At 36.1% G+C, this 16,373-nt stretch overlaps 1 protein-coding gene across 6 annotated transcripts in view; it reads right to left on the minus strand.

The window, feature by feature from the left end:
* The window catches only part of RNF111 (ring finger protein 111), a 67,719-nt gene that overhangs the window by 29,739 nt on the left and 21,607 nt on the right, over nt 1–16,373 (minus strand). For all 6 annotated transcript variants that reach the window (XM_082321771.1, XM_082321768.1, XM_082321770.1 and 3 more), the window contains one exon: nt 5,090–5,216. In XM_082321771.1, the coding sequence (XP_082177897.1) occupies nt 5,090–5,216 (127 nt within the window). The remainder of the gene's footprint in view (nt 1–5,089; nt 5,217–16,373) is intronic.

Consider the following 16,373-nt stretch of genomic DNA (forward strand, 5'->3'; position numbering starts at 1 on the left):
GAAGAAAAGGGAATGACTTCACTATAAACAAACAAAACCCACTGCACAAATCACCATGGAGCTCAGCCTACATTTCTGTTCTGCCTCTACTCCCTTCACCCCGATCTGTGTAACTCACTAACAAAGATCAGTGTATTTTCCTGTAGTGCAAAAAGCATGCTTGCTGCAGTCTTCTCAACTGGCTTACACTTCAATTCCACTTCAGTAGTCACTGTAAGTTAAAGATCAAGTTGGTTCAAAAAGGCACATTTTCTTTAAAGTTTGGATTTACATCATATCCAAATTGATTTGTGTGTGCTTTGTGTGTGTCCTATTAACACTCCAGAAGGAAATTTACCTCCCAAGCCCTTTTAAAAACTTTACTATTACTCTCTGGTGACCCAAGGTGCACTCTGGTAATACAAGGAGAGGTTAAGGTCTCACCTCCTACTTCATCTTCCCCTCCCCTTCAGTTAACTAAGAGTTAAGGTTCATGGGCACACCTCAGGTTTGTTAGTAAAGGAAAGGAGAAATTAGCTGTGGAAGGGTACGCAGGATTGTCAATGTTTGCTTCTTACAGGAACTCCAGCTTCATATCAGAACCAGTGCACTACCTACTAAACCCTTTTTTTTTTTTGTTTTCAATGCAAGCTGTAAATTCAACAGTAAGAAATTTCTTTGGATTTCTTCTTGCACAAAAGAACAAGCAGACAACATGACAAAGCATCAAACTAGAGACGAATAGAAGTAAGGCCTAGCATACAACTGTACAGTAAGCTAATAATCATACCTGAGTTTTTGAATCAGGTATGATTTCAAGCAAAGATGGAGGTGGAAACAAAGGACTACTGAATTGAAACAATCTTAAAGTTAGAGGCCTGGGTCTTTATTTCCCTGTTATGATTAAATAGGCCATTATTCTGAATGACTAATGAATATGTTAGCTATACGGTGCTGTGTATATTCAGTGTGTGGCTGAGTCCATGCAATTTCAAAATCACTAGGCTAGTCCACCTCTGAAGTATGTATGACCAAACTGTTTAGTCCGTTCAATGCTAAGACAACTCTCAACCAGATCTTAATAGCTTTATCTTCATCAGAAAAGGACCGTCAGTGAAGGCTTCACAGCATTTTGGTAGATACTGTCCATCTCTTCCTCCTAGCTATGATTCCAGCTGCTACACTGCTGCTTGAGACTGCAGTTTATTTTACATCAAAGATTTACTTTCTCTATGCTTTGAAAGTGGCCCTGTCTTGATGGAGAAGGGAATAATCATCAGTACATAACAATTTCTTGATGGAATATGGCACACTGGGCAAAATGAAGGACATGGAACTAAGGAAGTGTTTTTCATGAGCACTCTCCTTACTTCTAGAAGAGCAAAATGAGTGGCTATCCACTGGACAATTTTACATTGATGCTACTGATGAAGTATACCACGTGTGGTTTAGGATCAAGCACTATGTATTCATTGCTGAGCAAGTGTCCCATTACTGCCTTTTCCAGAGTCCACTGCCGATTTTATCAGATCTCCTTACTTTCAGGAAAATAGCAACCATCAGAATAGGATTTCACTAACAGAGTGAAGGAAGATGACAAGAAGCAAATGGGGGGGTGGGGTGGGGTGTGTCTTAAAGCCCATACAATATTACACTTAAGAGACAGCAAAGCTTAAAAGTGAGCACAAAATTGTACTATTTGCTATCATGACAAGCAAGGCAGGACCTGCAGAGTTACCCAAAAAGTCTGGTTGGAGGCACTGCAGAAAGAAACCCTTTCTCTCACACAGCTCTACTTCTCTAAAGCTTTTTCTTTATCTTCTCCCTATTCAGCATTACTATTTTTTTCTTTTGAGAGGGTTTTCCTTCTTGGAACATTCCATTTCTATGTTCTTCATCCATTCCCTATCTTCTCCTGGCCACAACACATCAATAACAGTGAAAGATGATATCATGTCCACTAACATGCTCCTGGTTCTACATCACAACAGATGCTTTGCCTCAACATTTCCAACACAATTTTTTTTTTTTGTCTCTAGCTTTTCCATGTTTATACACAAATTTTGAGTTTCTAAGGGAACCAGGTGTGTTGTCTAGAGAATGCTGGCTTCCGTCTTTCTTCCAGTAGTTTCTTCTCTCCCACAAAAAAAATTGCTATGACTGAGAGGATTCACGAAGAGATAGATTAAACACTTAATGAATTTTCTTTCCTTCATTCTGATCTTTAGTACCAAAATTCCCAGTAAGCTTGTATGCACACTCAACCATCAGCTGACTGTCAGGTATTAGCAAGTTCATTCATAAAAAACCCGCCCTGTATTCAAGTGCATCAATTCCTACCAAACTAAGTTGCACCTGTAAATTGTAAATAAATTAAAATATTCCCATTATCTATGCATAGCCACTTGTTTAAAAGTATTTTTAAAAAAATAATGCTTTTTATCTTCCATTTAGGGAGGTAGAGAAACCAGCTTTAACATGCTTAAATATCCCAACCATAGATTCTTACCACAGCTTAAATTTACAGCCTACTATTAGATTAATCTTTTATTTACTGAAAAGTTAATCTTGACCTTAGAATTTTAAGTTTTTTGAAATCATCAGGTGTAAAGTTGCAACTTCTCTGCAGAATGCTTTGTATAAAGAAAAATGTCGAAGTGACAAGTCTCCAGAATTTAAGTAAACTTTTTAAAATCCACAATCTTTTTCACTACTATTAATTTGCATTCTGTAAGTCCATATATTACTATGGGGATATACACTGCTACTCAACTAATAATTAAGTTTGAAAAAAATACAAGTGTTAATTCTAGAGTATTCAACATATATAACAAGCATTAAGAAACTTAGCCTCAGATTTCACAGAAAAAAGCTAGCAGTATTATGAAGTGTCAAGAGGTATCTTCATTTTTGCATTTCTTATTTGACTTTTTTTTTTTTTACTTCCACCCAAAAATACACTTTTGCATTTTAAAAAAACACAGTAACCTCTCTCATCTATACACAAGTTATAAAGAATAAAAGTAACCATCTATTTTGCTCTGAACAGTATTCTGAGTTTGGTAAATAACCTTCATAATGTTCAGTTTGCTTACAGCATTTATATTTATAATTTTATACTGAACTATCATTTAGACATCCAAAAGTTGCCTTTGTTCCATACATAATACGTTTGAAACACAGGAAAACCTGCATAGGAAGTACTCTATGTTCAAAGTATAAAAGACTAGTTTAGAAGTTCCTGATATTTCAGGCTCAAGATTTGAATTTAAGACTCTTCCTCCTCATAGCAAACTTCCTGGAATTATTTTCTTACTGTATTTTTTTTAAACAAGGAATCATGACTTTTTCCAATACAAAATAAAGCTCAATTATTTCTTTAATCTTCTCAAAAAGTTTTCAGCTGAATGTTTTCAGAGTGATGTCTTTTCTCAACAGTTGAGAGCAAGTATAGTAAATAGTTAAAGAGCAAAACTTAATTTGACCATTCTGTTATGATCTTAAAAAAGATAAATAATCAAATGCCTTTGAGAAATCTGCATGTTGGAAGTTGTAACAAACCAAACAGGCCAAAAATTTAAATTCACCAGAAAGTGCCCTTGGTTCAATCGCCTTCTCACTTAAGTCACCAGTAAAGACACCACTGACATCAATAAAGGGGGGGGGTAACCACAGACGTTTGCTGCTGCCATTTTGGCTGTAGCACTGCAGAAGGTAAGGGAAGAAAGAAGTAATTTTTTCAAGTCTCTTATGGCTACAAAACATTTCTTACTGATGCTAGGAAGAGAGAAAACTATTTTTTAAAAGCATCTTATCTGTCTTTAATCAGGTTTCAATTAACGTTCTATAAGCAAAATTACTTTCCTCTGGCCTAATTTTTTACCCTTTAAATCTTTACATGAAAGTTATAAGAGGCTAAAGCATTAATTTGATCTAGCTTAGAGTCTTTTCAAGCATACATGTTGTCTCCTAAGTTTTAATAACTATTCTCAACAAATACATTCATGTGGATAAATCAACTATTCCTAGAAACATGTTTCTAATCACCTCAAGACAGAGCATCTGTTGATTCTGCAGCTTTTGTTTTCTTTTCAACAATATGTTTCTTTATATTTTCTTCTGTTTAAGAAATTAATTTTTAAAATGTCAATTTTTCTCATCTCTCCCCACTTCCTCTTCACTATAGATTTCGGGCTGCATAGTTTTGTGAGTATGACATCCTTTGTGTGCCAGAGTTCACAAAAAATTTAGTTACTTTCAAGTGTTCATGAAATCTACATTATGCACACATTTGTCTTAAACATAGAATTGGTTTGTTCAATATGATATTTATTCCAATAAAAGTGATTTTTGCAGGAAAACTTGTCTGTTATTTTAAATTTAAAATTGCATTAGTGAAAGCACTAACTCTCTGATGACAAACAGATGGAATGTTTTCATAATTTACTGCTTATTGTTCCTTTGTCATTATTTTATAAAAAAATGGATACTCATTCTTCATATTCTAAAATTTTGTCTTCATATTCACAAATACAAAAACATACATAATAGGCAGCCAACTCCAACAGTCCCTTGTGCATGACAATTTCAAGTTTTCTTCTTCAAGGAACTCCACTTTAATAGATTTTGCAAAATCTGACAAATATGAAACAAAACTTCCAGAGAGGCATGGAAGAACAGGAAAACATACACAGCAGCAGCTTCAAAAAAGTAGGATGCTTTCCTGAGAAACGCTCAGCTAATCTCTAGATAAGTCAGCTCAGCCTAAATTTCCTATCTCTAGGATCTCACTGTACAGTTTTGCTTCCCCAAAATTCTGCTCATCAGTCACACTAACTACAACCACCTCAACAATTCCAGATTAGTTGAACTGCTAAGCTTTGGCAAAGCTGTGGTTTGGGTTCTTTTGTTTGTTTCTTTGTTTGGGGTTTTGTTTTTGTTGTTTGGGTTTTTGGTTGTGAAGTGGTTTTTTGTTTAATCAAAAATGCATACTATGCATCCTGGTTAGAATTTCTGTGACATTACTTTATGTTTTTTTAATGATACAGAGCCTTGAGACAAACTTGGATTCAAGCAAAATTGTATTAATACAAAGAGATGAAAGTCTCACCTGTAGCTTTCACCAACTGTGACAATCTCCACTTCACTATCTGTTGAGGTAACATTTATTTCTTCATTAGCAGTGACCTGGGGAGTGGAGGACGCTTCAATCACCACAACATCTTCATCAATACTTCCTGATGAGGAGAGAGGAAGAAAAAAGTTTGTATATTTCATCTATCTCAAGGGGCTGTCATTATAAAAGACCATTTATTTCCTAGCCTTAAAATACATGTAGGTAGAGAATTTCACGGTGTATGTCGAAACTTTAGGTGCAACTGTCAAATACATGACCTAATTATTAAAGGCAGCAATTCTGCTGTAAATATTGAAGTAAAAAAAAAAAGGAAGGACACAGAAAATTGGGGGAGGGGAGGGAAGATATGCAAGCTTACGTTCTACTGTGTATTGGAAGAAATTACAGTGAATTTTATTAGCTGTAACACCAATAAAATTCAGTAATTTAATATAAAAACAAAATAAACTATCAAACTAACAAACCAGTGGTGGTTTGTTATCATTAATAGCTTTTTTTAAAATGTTTTTGCAGGTATTAAAAGTCTCAAGTCTAAACAGTGGCAACAGGAGAAAAATGATGCATCAACTAATATATGTTATTTATTTCTACAAAAAAAAATGAAGATCACAAAGCCACTGGTGTTTATAAACATCTTTACATCTACACTTTCAGTGGCACCCACAATCGTATACTAGACAGAGGAAGTTAAAATTAAACTATCAGTGGTAAAAAACAACAACCAAAACCCCACAAAATCAATTTAGAGACAAGTTTTGATAGGAAACAATTTCCACTTCAGGAAGAATGATTAAAGTTCCAGCCTAATACCCAGAACACATGGAAACACTTCTCTACAGCTGTAATACTGACAGTGACAAGTTTGACCTATCTAGAATACCTTAATTGAGCTATGGGTTATTCACTATAGTAATACCACTAAGCACAAAAGAACTTACTAAATAAACAAGCTAGATAGCTTAGAAATAGCAAACTACCATTTAGAGATTTGCAAATTTCTTCAAGAAAAGTGCTTGAAGAATTTGGTCTCATTCAAGTCAATACTTACATCCTGTATGGACTGACTGTTCTCAGCTGCTCTACCCAATGACAGGGTGGGGCAGATTATCCCCCCGCCCCCAGTATCAACATTTTTATATTTTGAAAAAACAAGTTGCATTACTTATTTTCCAATGGCCTTTGTTTGTTTCTGGTCATGCTTATCCCAGAGAGACTGTTGCCTGAAGATGGAAAGAGCAATGCTTCCAAATACTGGTAGTCACTAAATTCTCACAATTGGAAGTAATATGTGACAAAATTAATTTTCAGAACTTGCATGAAAATTTTGGGGAAAACTGAAAACATTACTGTGTCTAAAAAACAAAGTCACATGCTAAAATTGAAAATACAGAGAGGCCAGTTCCTCAAAGTGAAAGAAAGGTAGCTAAAGTCATCATCACATTCAGAAGAATGTAAACGTCGTGCTTTTGATGTCTTGCAAATCATGGGCAAATAAGCAACAGCTTCCTTGCACAAAACTGTCTTAGCTAGCCAAGCAGTTTGTGAAAGGTCAGTTAGAAGAAAACCCAACTATTATTCCTCTATCTCTGTGATTCTAAACATGCGCTTTGCTGAATCACAGTAAGTTTGAGAGCACTCCTGGGAGTCCACATGTCCTCAGGCTCAATATTTATTGAAATTTATGACAGGTGCAAAATCAGGAAGATTTAGGCTTAAGTAGGATCTCATTACTTCTGAAAATAGACAGCACCTCCTTGAGGACAAAATCATATGCCATGTAATTCCAGTGGGCATCTCTACCTAAATTCTCACACCAGCTTCTCTCATGAAAACCAAAGGGAATTCTCAACTGAATAGGTACACAATTCAGATACTCACCTTTGTCGTGGTTTGAGAGTTCATTTTACTTAATCCTTTTTTTAAGCAAATCTTTAGTCAGGATGTGATTTTACAGACTACATGAGTCAGACTGTAGAAGCCATCAGGACTGTTACTGGTTGAACAGGTTTTATAACTTCCAAAATAATAAAGAAAATCTTTAGGGAAATAGTCTAAGTTGCTATAAGTAGGATATAGTTCATCCGTATACTATTTCCTACTGCTCATGCTTTTTAATAGCACTCTCCCAAGTCAAAAGCACAATGTGATTGGGTTTTTATCCCATGAAGTGCTTTCCTATACAAGGAGCCAATAATACACACTTTCTTCAAAATGAAGCAGAAAAACAACTCCTCTAAACTATGTAAATATCTGTAAGGCATTTAGTAAGATTATAGTGCCAGGAAAAACTCTGAATACAAGTTATGATCATATGCAACTTTGTATCCCCTTTAAAGTAAAAAGAGCTTTCAAGTGAGTTCTGTTACAAGCACACCAAGCGGAAAAGTACATGTATGTGAACTTTGCTTATTTTAGGAACATTGCAGTGGTTTGGAGAACACTATATACAAATTAGACAATCGCCCAATACAAACTGGTTTCATAACATTTATCTGAAAAATAAAAAGTCAGCTGAATAGCAAAACTTCAGTAACATAAGCAACACCGAAGCGATGTTCATAATCCCGATCAAGTAGCTCTTCCATAGTCAGACACTAGCCATAGAGCTGGTAGTACTAAGTGGTATAAAAACCTGATCTTTCATTGTCAACAGGATTTACTGTTTCTTCTTTGCCTTTCCTCATACATTACTACAAGGAAGATAACACAGTTTTTGAAACATCACAAACAAAATCACACCAGTTTATTCTGATTTAGACAAGCTGCTACAAAGCAAGGGATAGTGTTAAAACAAAGAAGAGTCTCTGAAATAATCTGTCAAAATAAGGTCTCAGAAGACACCTCCTTGACAGGCCGACAGGAGTACAGGGTGCCTGCAGCACGGAAGCAGCAACACAGCTATCAAGAAGAGCCCCCTGAAACGTCAGCAAGCCCATATATAAGGGATTTATCCTAGCATTAGAGCATTTAATTTACAAGGCAATTAAGAATTAAAACTGTACTGATACTAAAGAACTAGTGAAATTTAAGATGTCTTTTTCAATGTTCTGTAGTATCAAAACTGAAAAAAAAAAAAAGTTCTCTGCCAAATGCACTTAAAATTCGACTCTGCTGGTTTGAACTACTCCAAGCCTAATCCTAGCAAAGCCATGATGTTTTGCAGTGCCACATAATGTAACTTTGCAGGTTAAGTTAGTGTCTGAAGGTGAACTTTACTAGTGTGTCAGAGAAGTTCAAGATGGTTGACTTGAATTTTAAGAGTGCACAACCCTGTAAAGCTGAAGGAAACCTTCTTTAGTGAGATGACTGACATGCAGAAATAAAACAAATGGATTTTCAGAGCTTTTGCTATATTGTTTCTAAAAATATTTGCTCAAGAGAATTCTAAGGCATTCGCATACCTCAAATATTTACCACATATGTAACTCCCAGGAGCCATCTGGTGAATCCAAGGCTAAACGTTAGCAGTAAACAGCTAACATATCTTTAAGGCATCTACATCTTTAGATCTACATGCGAATATACTTGGTATATATACACACCTGTAAAGTAAGTTTCTAAGGAATGGCATAAAACCAACAGAATTTGATAGTCCAGTAAAACCCAGTTCTAATGCACTGCACAAGTTACAAAACACACCAGCAGCCAAGGAAAAAAAAAAATCCCACAACAAAACAAACAAAAAATCCAATCCCAGAAATATACCAGATGACAAAATACTTGCACATCTTTCTCAGTATTACTTTTCACTCTGTGGTCCACTACACAGGATGTTTTTTATATAGTCCACCATGACAAGGTATACTTCATTTATTTGCTTTTATGCACGTATCAGTCACTGACCAGTTACCTTCTCTCTGGAATGAACTTCAAGCAAATTCGACCTTACTTCAAGTATAAAGATGAATACCGTACTCATTAACAGATCATCTAAATGATTGAGCCTGTATGAGAACAGCTAAATCTGTATGATGAGAGTGTTACTATACTAATCCTATACTCCTTGAAGGTAATCTCCCTTCAAGGAGAAGAGTCACTGGACTGTCGGCAGCAAAATATTTACGCAGATCTATGAGAGGTATTTTGTACTACTCTCAGCATAATACCTATGGCTATAAAACAAACAGAAAATTATCCTCCTGCAGGTATACACTACTTCCCTCTGTCATCTCCTGAATAACAAAACGCAGCAAGCAAATTATACTCTAGTTGTTTGTGACTGAATTAGCCTTTGGGCTACCACTGAAAGACTCACTCTACATCTGAAATGAGCTGGTTAAAAACAAAACTTCTACTGAAAATTACAGCAAGAATTTTATTTCCACTGAATTTTCTTTTTTTCCCCCTACTCGCATCCACAAATAATATTTTATAGTGCATGCAAAACACCAAATTTTAGTTTGCAAGCTTTGCATATCCCAGCAATTCAGACCCATCAACAGCAGTTAGTAATTAGGTTTTCTACAGTAACAATCAGTAACTTCTTTACAGAAGCTTCTCCCCTCTCTTTTAAAAGCCTGTTTTATGATAGGAACCTAGCGCTCAGCCAACCTAGGGGAAGGGATAAACTACACTGGCTTGAATCCAAATTTGAACATGCTCAAAATGGTAATCATCCCTTAAAAACCAAACCACTCCCTCCTCCAGGCCCTACATCACAAAGGCAGTAAATCTGCCAGATTAAAGTACTTTATTAAGCAGAATATAACTTTTAAAATAATATAATACAATACCATGTAGTCCAATATTTAGACCAGTAAATGAGGATATCTTTTCCCCAGAAAGCTGTAAGATTATTTCAGAACTATAACTGCTAGGTGCTGTTGATAGGCCACATGAAGTTCTGAGAAGCAAGTTTTAGAACCAAATACTTTAATAATCCAGAAGTTATAAGCAAGAGACAAAGCTTCGCACAGTGTAACATGTATAATATATACAATTATACTCTGTATAATATACATAAATATACTATTACTTAACTCTGAAAGATCATGGTATAACTCGGAGATTAATCAACCATCATCAACACAAGTAGCCCAACAAGGACACAAATAACACTGGTATAATATCCAAATTTATGTTTGGCTGATTGCTGTCTTTCCTGGAGGGTATTTTACATCTATTCTGCAATTAACATGGGGTTTAACTAGTTTAAATATTACATGTAAGATAGTGAAGGAGTTTTACAATACACAATTTCAAATTACACAGTCTGACTAAGCCATAAGTGAAAACAGAAGAGATTTAAAATAAGCAGTCAAGTTCCAGTGACAGAGATGGCTTATTTTGAGTTCCAAGTTTTCACTGGATCAGACCACCGGCCCGCTGAGGCCCACGTTCTCTCTGCCAGCTGCAACAGGCAAAGCTATGCAGTGAGAGTAGAAAACCCAGGCTACAGCCTTTAACTGACACCTCTCACACCACCCACCATCCACAACAACGTTACAGATGTCAGAGAGCACTTTCTTTTCTATTCATTGCTCATGGACAGCTATCAGTGTGTCTAATCCCTTTTTCAACTTGTTGGTACTATGTGCCTCTACAGTACCTTGTGCTGGTGAGTTCAAGATAATTACCTGGATAGTAATTCAGCTTGAAATGGATAAAATAATAATATCCTACTAGTGTTAACGAGTACTCCCTTCTTCAACTTTCAAATTTCTTGAACTAGGTGTGACCGATACCCCCTGCTCCTGGCCCCTGGTAATACAGTTAGGATAACTAATGCCATTTTATGAGGCAAGCAGCCATTCTTTGTGACCAAGCGGGTCACGTATTTGTTCCCTTTCCCCTCATTCTCAGGCTCTGAAGGTCCTGTGAACCAAGTAGACAAACCAAACAGATTTATTCTTCCCCTCCCTATCAGCCTCAAGATTCCTGGGCACCAGGACAATTACTCCCTTCCTCGCCAGCCTTGAAGGTCTCAGGCACCCGGCCAACCAGGTGTTGTTGACCGTGTCACAGAACAGGGAAGCATAACAGCGCACAGAACACTGTCTATAAAATGAAGCAGTTACAAGTCCTAAGTGGGAACCTGGACCAGAACTGCTGCTGGGCAGCGAGACCCGTGACTCCCCGGCGGCCAGGGACGCCCCCACCATCGTCTGCTTCCTCCAAGGACTGAGTGAGTGACTCATATTCTTTTATATGATTTTCGAGTCTAGATTTTGATTGTTATATTGATACAGCAAACCACATATTAAGATCTGACCTGATCTGCAGAGGGTCCAGGTGATTAGAAATTAGTTAAGTTGTATTATAAATTCTGTATTACGCTACTTATAGATTGTACTATATTGATTCTGTTTGTAGAAATCCTGTGCCATTCTAATCATAAATTCTGTGCTAAACTAATCATAATATCCTGCTAAGAAAATACAGCTTTAATTGTAACTACGATTTAGTGCCGTCATCATTCTGCCAAGGATCCCTAAAAGAACCTGTCTGTCCCCTTAGTGTCAGGTGACACTAGGTTAGAAGACAACAGTTTTTCTGTACCTGAGACTTATTTGGAATATACTTTCCAATAGCTGTGCATGATGGAAGAAATTTTCAAAACACGCAAATTGCTTAGGAGTCTGCACCCTGGTGGAAAAGACAGTCAACAACCAGAATTTAGGGGATCTTGTCCAACTGTGAGCCATGCTAATATAGGCTAATCCAGAACTCTACTGACTGTTCTTAACCAACCACATAAACCTGAGTCCTATCAGCAATGCTACAACAAGCCAGTTCTAGAAGTAGCATCTTTTCAGCACAGAAAGTTGCAGCAGCTAGAGGGAAGTGCTGAAGTTAAGTCCATGTTAACTTTTATTACTGTAGCTATTTAAAGTTCCAATTCACAGCAGATAGGTATAGCAACAATGGTTAACATCAATCGCTCACAAAACCAGGTGCTTCTTTCCTCACCATTCCCAGTTCTTCCCCAGCCCCTCTCTAGTAAGAGGCACCGTAGAAAGGGTATGTATTCACTTCCTTGTCCGCTAACGCTGCTGAGATAAAAGCTCTGAATTGTGAGCTGCATCAGTTACTGTGAGCACATGCTGCAGTTTTAGGAGGGATTAAGTAACTGAAAAATAATAAACTCTAACAACAGGCAGCTCATTTCCACTGAATACATGTTTATCTTGAACCTGGTAAAATAATCTGAACATGAAGTGGTATATGTTTAACATTTTCACCAGCCTCTGCCTTTTAAAATATCAGATGTTTATATCCAACATTTTTGGGAGACAGACAACAAGTATGTTAGAGGAATCAAGAGGACGATAGTGAATAAACTCAGTCTTACCATTCTAAAGAGCTTTGAACAAAACCTGGAGCAGTTTCTCATCAGTATTACATTCTAAGGAAGGAGGCAAGGCCTGTCTAGCACTAGCTGCTCAAAAATATAAAGTAACATGTCAGACCCTGAAGGAATTTTAAGTGCTATTAGGTGGACAATTTACGAAAATGCAAAATTCTACCCAGCTTTTTTTATAACAACACTTTTCCATTTCCCAGGGTTCTAGCTTTACTGCCAAATCAGAGTATGTGAGGCTAAAAACTTGTTCAAATTTTATCTTTTGCTAGATTTCCCTCCACAGATTGGCTGTCTCCAAATGGTACCCCCAGCCCTTTAAATCCAAGATGAAAATCAAATACCTGTACAAGCATATCAGAAAATTTGCAATACAACATTACAGAGATCCAATTCCAGTAAAAGCTGAAATTTTGCCACCTTCGACAATGAAAGTCAAAAGAGGATTCTCTCTACAGGTGTGTACACAGGTCCTCTAAGGGTTAGAGAAAAGTTTCTGAGCTACCTAAACAAAACACAGAATCAAAATTTGCATTTCATGGCAAAAATGTTGCTGCTTGCAGTAATTTTAACTGTAAGCCCAGTATTTCAATTAAAACCAACTGACCAACATTCAGATTAGAATATATACCCGTGAAAGCACTTCCACCTTCAACTGCAACTGTATTGTTTACACATAGTTGTTTTTACATTGTCCTTATGCCCTCAACTCTCCTCCATCTCCTGAATAAGCTTCACCTGGTCATTCCAGATTTAATGAGGACAATTGCCTTTTATGGCAGAGAGTTGGTAAAACAATATAATCTATTCCCAGGTGTCAGGATTTCATACTTGTTCAATACTCTCCCACTCCCAAAGCACAAAGTTCCACCAGAAGAACAGCTGAAGCTCTAGATAGAAAAGGAGGAAAAAACATATATAGTGTTGTTTAGGGTTTTTTTGGTAAAGGTTTTATAAAAGGTTTTGTTAAAAAAAAAAAACACACACACACACAAACACACACACACAAAACCACCACACATCTCCATTCATATAATTTTCCAAAAATAGCCAAGTTAGTTTTATTAACTACAAGAACTAACCTACTAAATACTTCTTTGGTTAAAAAGATCTGTTACTTTAATTTCTCACAATAATCAGAAAGAAACATTTTCCAGAACAGTATACACTAATTAAATTTACTTGTTCTTTAAAAGCACTGTATGTTTAGATAAACATCAACATTCAAAGCAAGGAAATATTTTGTGACATATCCTTAATACAAATTGCTATTAAGTAGGCTACAAGACTAGTCACATCACTTTGATGCCTGCTTATTAAAAATTCTGTTATCACCATTTCTTTTTAAATTGTATTTTCTTTTCTGATTATCCTTCTTCTCCTCCTTTCTTAACTCTGTCCTCTAGTACTTTTACATATATGCTGCAGGCCTCATATTCGTAGCGGAAGTTCTTTGTCCTTCAGTATATTCTGTAATTTCAGCAGATGCATACGTAACCATCATGTGCCAATCTAGAGAAAAAAAATTCTTCCCTAACATAACACGCTAGTGTAGCATTACTAGCAATGCAACCCTTTTGTCATATAGAAACACCATTGGCTTGCTCACTATACAGAGAAGCTGCATCGCTATTTTCCCAGCTGGACCCATTTCTGTCCCAATTCATTCAATAACTAGAAATGCCTTATATAACAGCAGAAAGCTATAGAAAGTGTTAATCACACTTTTATCTTGCTAAAAATAGGACACTTTTTATAAAGGAAGTCTGCTCAACTTCCCATTTTATGTGCAATGTAAATAAAATGCTCAAAACCTTCCCATCAATACATATTTCCACTGGAAAAAAACCCACAGTATTCACGTACTCCAAGCCAGAATTACTTCTCAGCTCACTGCAAGTGTTAGTCCTGAAGTACAGCCACCATAATACACATTCTTTAAAGGATGCCTTATTTCAGTTACAACTGATGTCAGTATTTTAATCTAAAATTAACTGGTGCAAAGCCAATCGATTTTTCATTCGTGACATAAGAATAAACATAATTTCATAAATGAATTAAATGTGCTTTTCAAGTAGTATAAAAATTAAGCCACTGGACAATGCGCTTTTCCACATAACTAGATGAAACAAATTGCAAGTTCCAGTCTTCCTACCATCAAAATAATACCACAGTGAATCACTGAATTATCAGAAGTTACCTGAGCAGCTTGAATAGTCACTGATCATTACATCAATTTTTAAAGATATCTCTCTCCAAAAACATCTTTTTGAAATGCCTATGGAAAGCCTCACTATGGAAATAGTTCTACACTTGTTCTACACTTCAAGGGAAATAAAAGCACAGGAGTGGTACTAATTGAATTTGTGTTAAAAAAGGGCAGTAGGTCTTAACAGCTCAAGTAGACAAAAAAAAAAAACAACCCATAACTGAAAGTTCTCTCTTTAAATATATTTATCATGGTTAGAAATAGATGATCGCCTAAGAAGCCATAACCTACATTTTCTCATCCATATACCAGCTTCACTGTTGCATGGTGCTCTGTGTGGAAAGAGAGTTGTTAATGGTCCTACATCACTTTACAGTTACATGAAACTCCATCTTCTCTGAAAATGAGAAGAAACTATTAATTTGGAAACAGAAGTGTTAACACAGTAGTCTCCCAAATCAGTTTTTAATATGAATATATGCATATCCTCATACATTAATTATTTACAAATCATACCCTTCAATATGCTTGAACATGTGTGTCAAATGTACTTTTTTCAGGCTTAAAAAACTACATTTCTGTCCCCCCAAATATGCATGAAGATAATTAAGGCTGTGCAGTAATTCTTCTGTTTCAGAGTTATTTATGCAGCCCTAGCACTGCATAAGTAAGATTTTTGCATTACAAATTTTACTTCTTGTATTAGAACAGTACATTAGAGAACAACACACAAATTATTTCCTGCTACAATGGATAACAAGCAATAATCTAGTCTTTAGTACTCTGGTTCTGTTCAAGCATAAATCCTGCCCTAACATGAACATACACACTTTTTTTTTTTTTTTTTTTTTTTTTAAAAAAACCTGTCCTTGTATTTTCAGTCATTTTTTTCTTACAGGAATGATCAGCACAGTCTGAGATACGGTTTCACTTTCTGAAACACATTTGTCACTAGGCAAAAAACATGGTTGCACAGATTAACACTATGCTGTGTTCTATGTATCTACTTCCCCATGCTCTCTAAAAAGCTGAAACGATAAACAGAAGGCACAACTACAACACTGTGAACGTTACTGGTCCAGGTCTTGGGACTGCCTTTCACTTGGCAAATTTAAGATGAAAGGAAGTCCAGAAAAACCCAAACCAGCCAAAAAAACCAAAAATACCCACTCCAAACATTCAAGCATGCCCTCAAATACTGTGTCAAGACATAATAGAGAAACATCTATGTAAACCAACTGCAAGACTATTGCATCGAGTTCATCTGGGCAAAACATTTGGTATATTCCACAACTTCAGCCCTTAGAATTTTCTCTTATTATTGCACTACTAAAGCTACCTTCAACTGAATCCTATTTCAGACTCTTATCACAATGACCAGTTTTATTTTTATTTCCTTCATCTTTTTTAAGTTGTCAAGTGCAGTTAATTATGTATTAGCAGGTATTTCTACATTCTGAAATCAGACAGAATTGTTATTCCCACAATCAGTTAACAAAGCTATAATAGCTAAAATTTTTAATACAATTCAACAGCCAAAAAAAAAAATGGAGCAACTCCACAGCATATGACTAATCAGATCCAGCAACCTTCCAGTACATTGTTTAGAAACCATTAACTTTACCTATTACATTAAAGTTAAAGAATACTGGATTTGTTGTAATTTTACTGGAAGCTTGGAATGTACTTTTGCCATCAAGGATTTATGGTGTAATGTTCACGTTACTTGCACTAGGTCTATTTGTAGT

The sequence above is a fragment of the Platalea leucorodia genome (genome assembly GCF_965183815.1).
Source record: "Platalea leucorodia genome assembly, chromosome: 9".
In the NCBI taxonomy this organism is placed as follows: Eukaryota; Metazoa; Chordata; class Aves; order Pelecaniformes; family Threskiornithidae; genus Platalea; species Platalea leucorodia.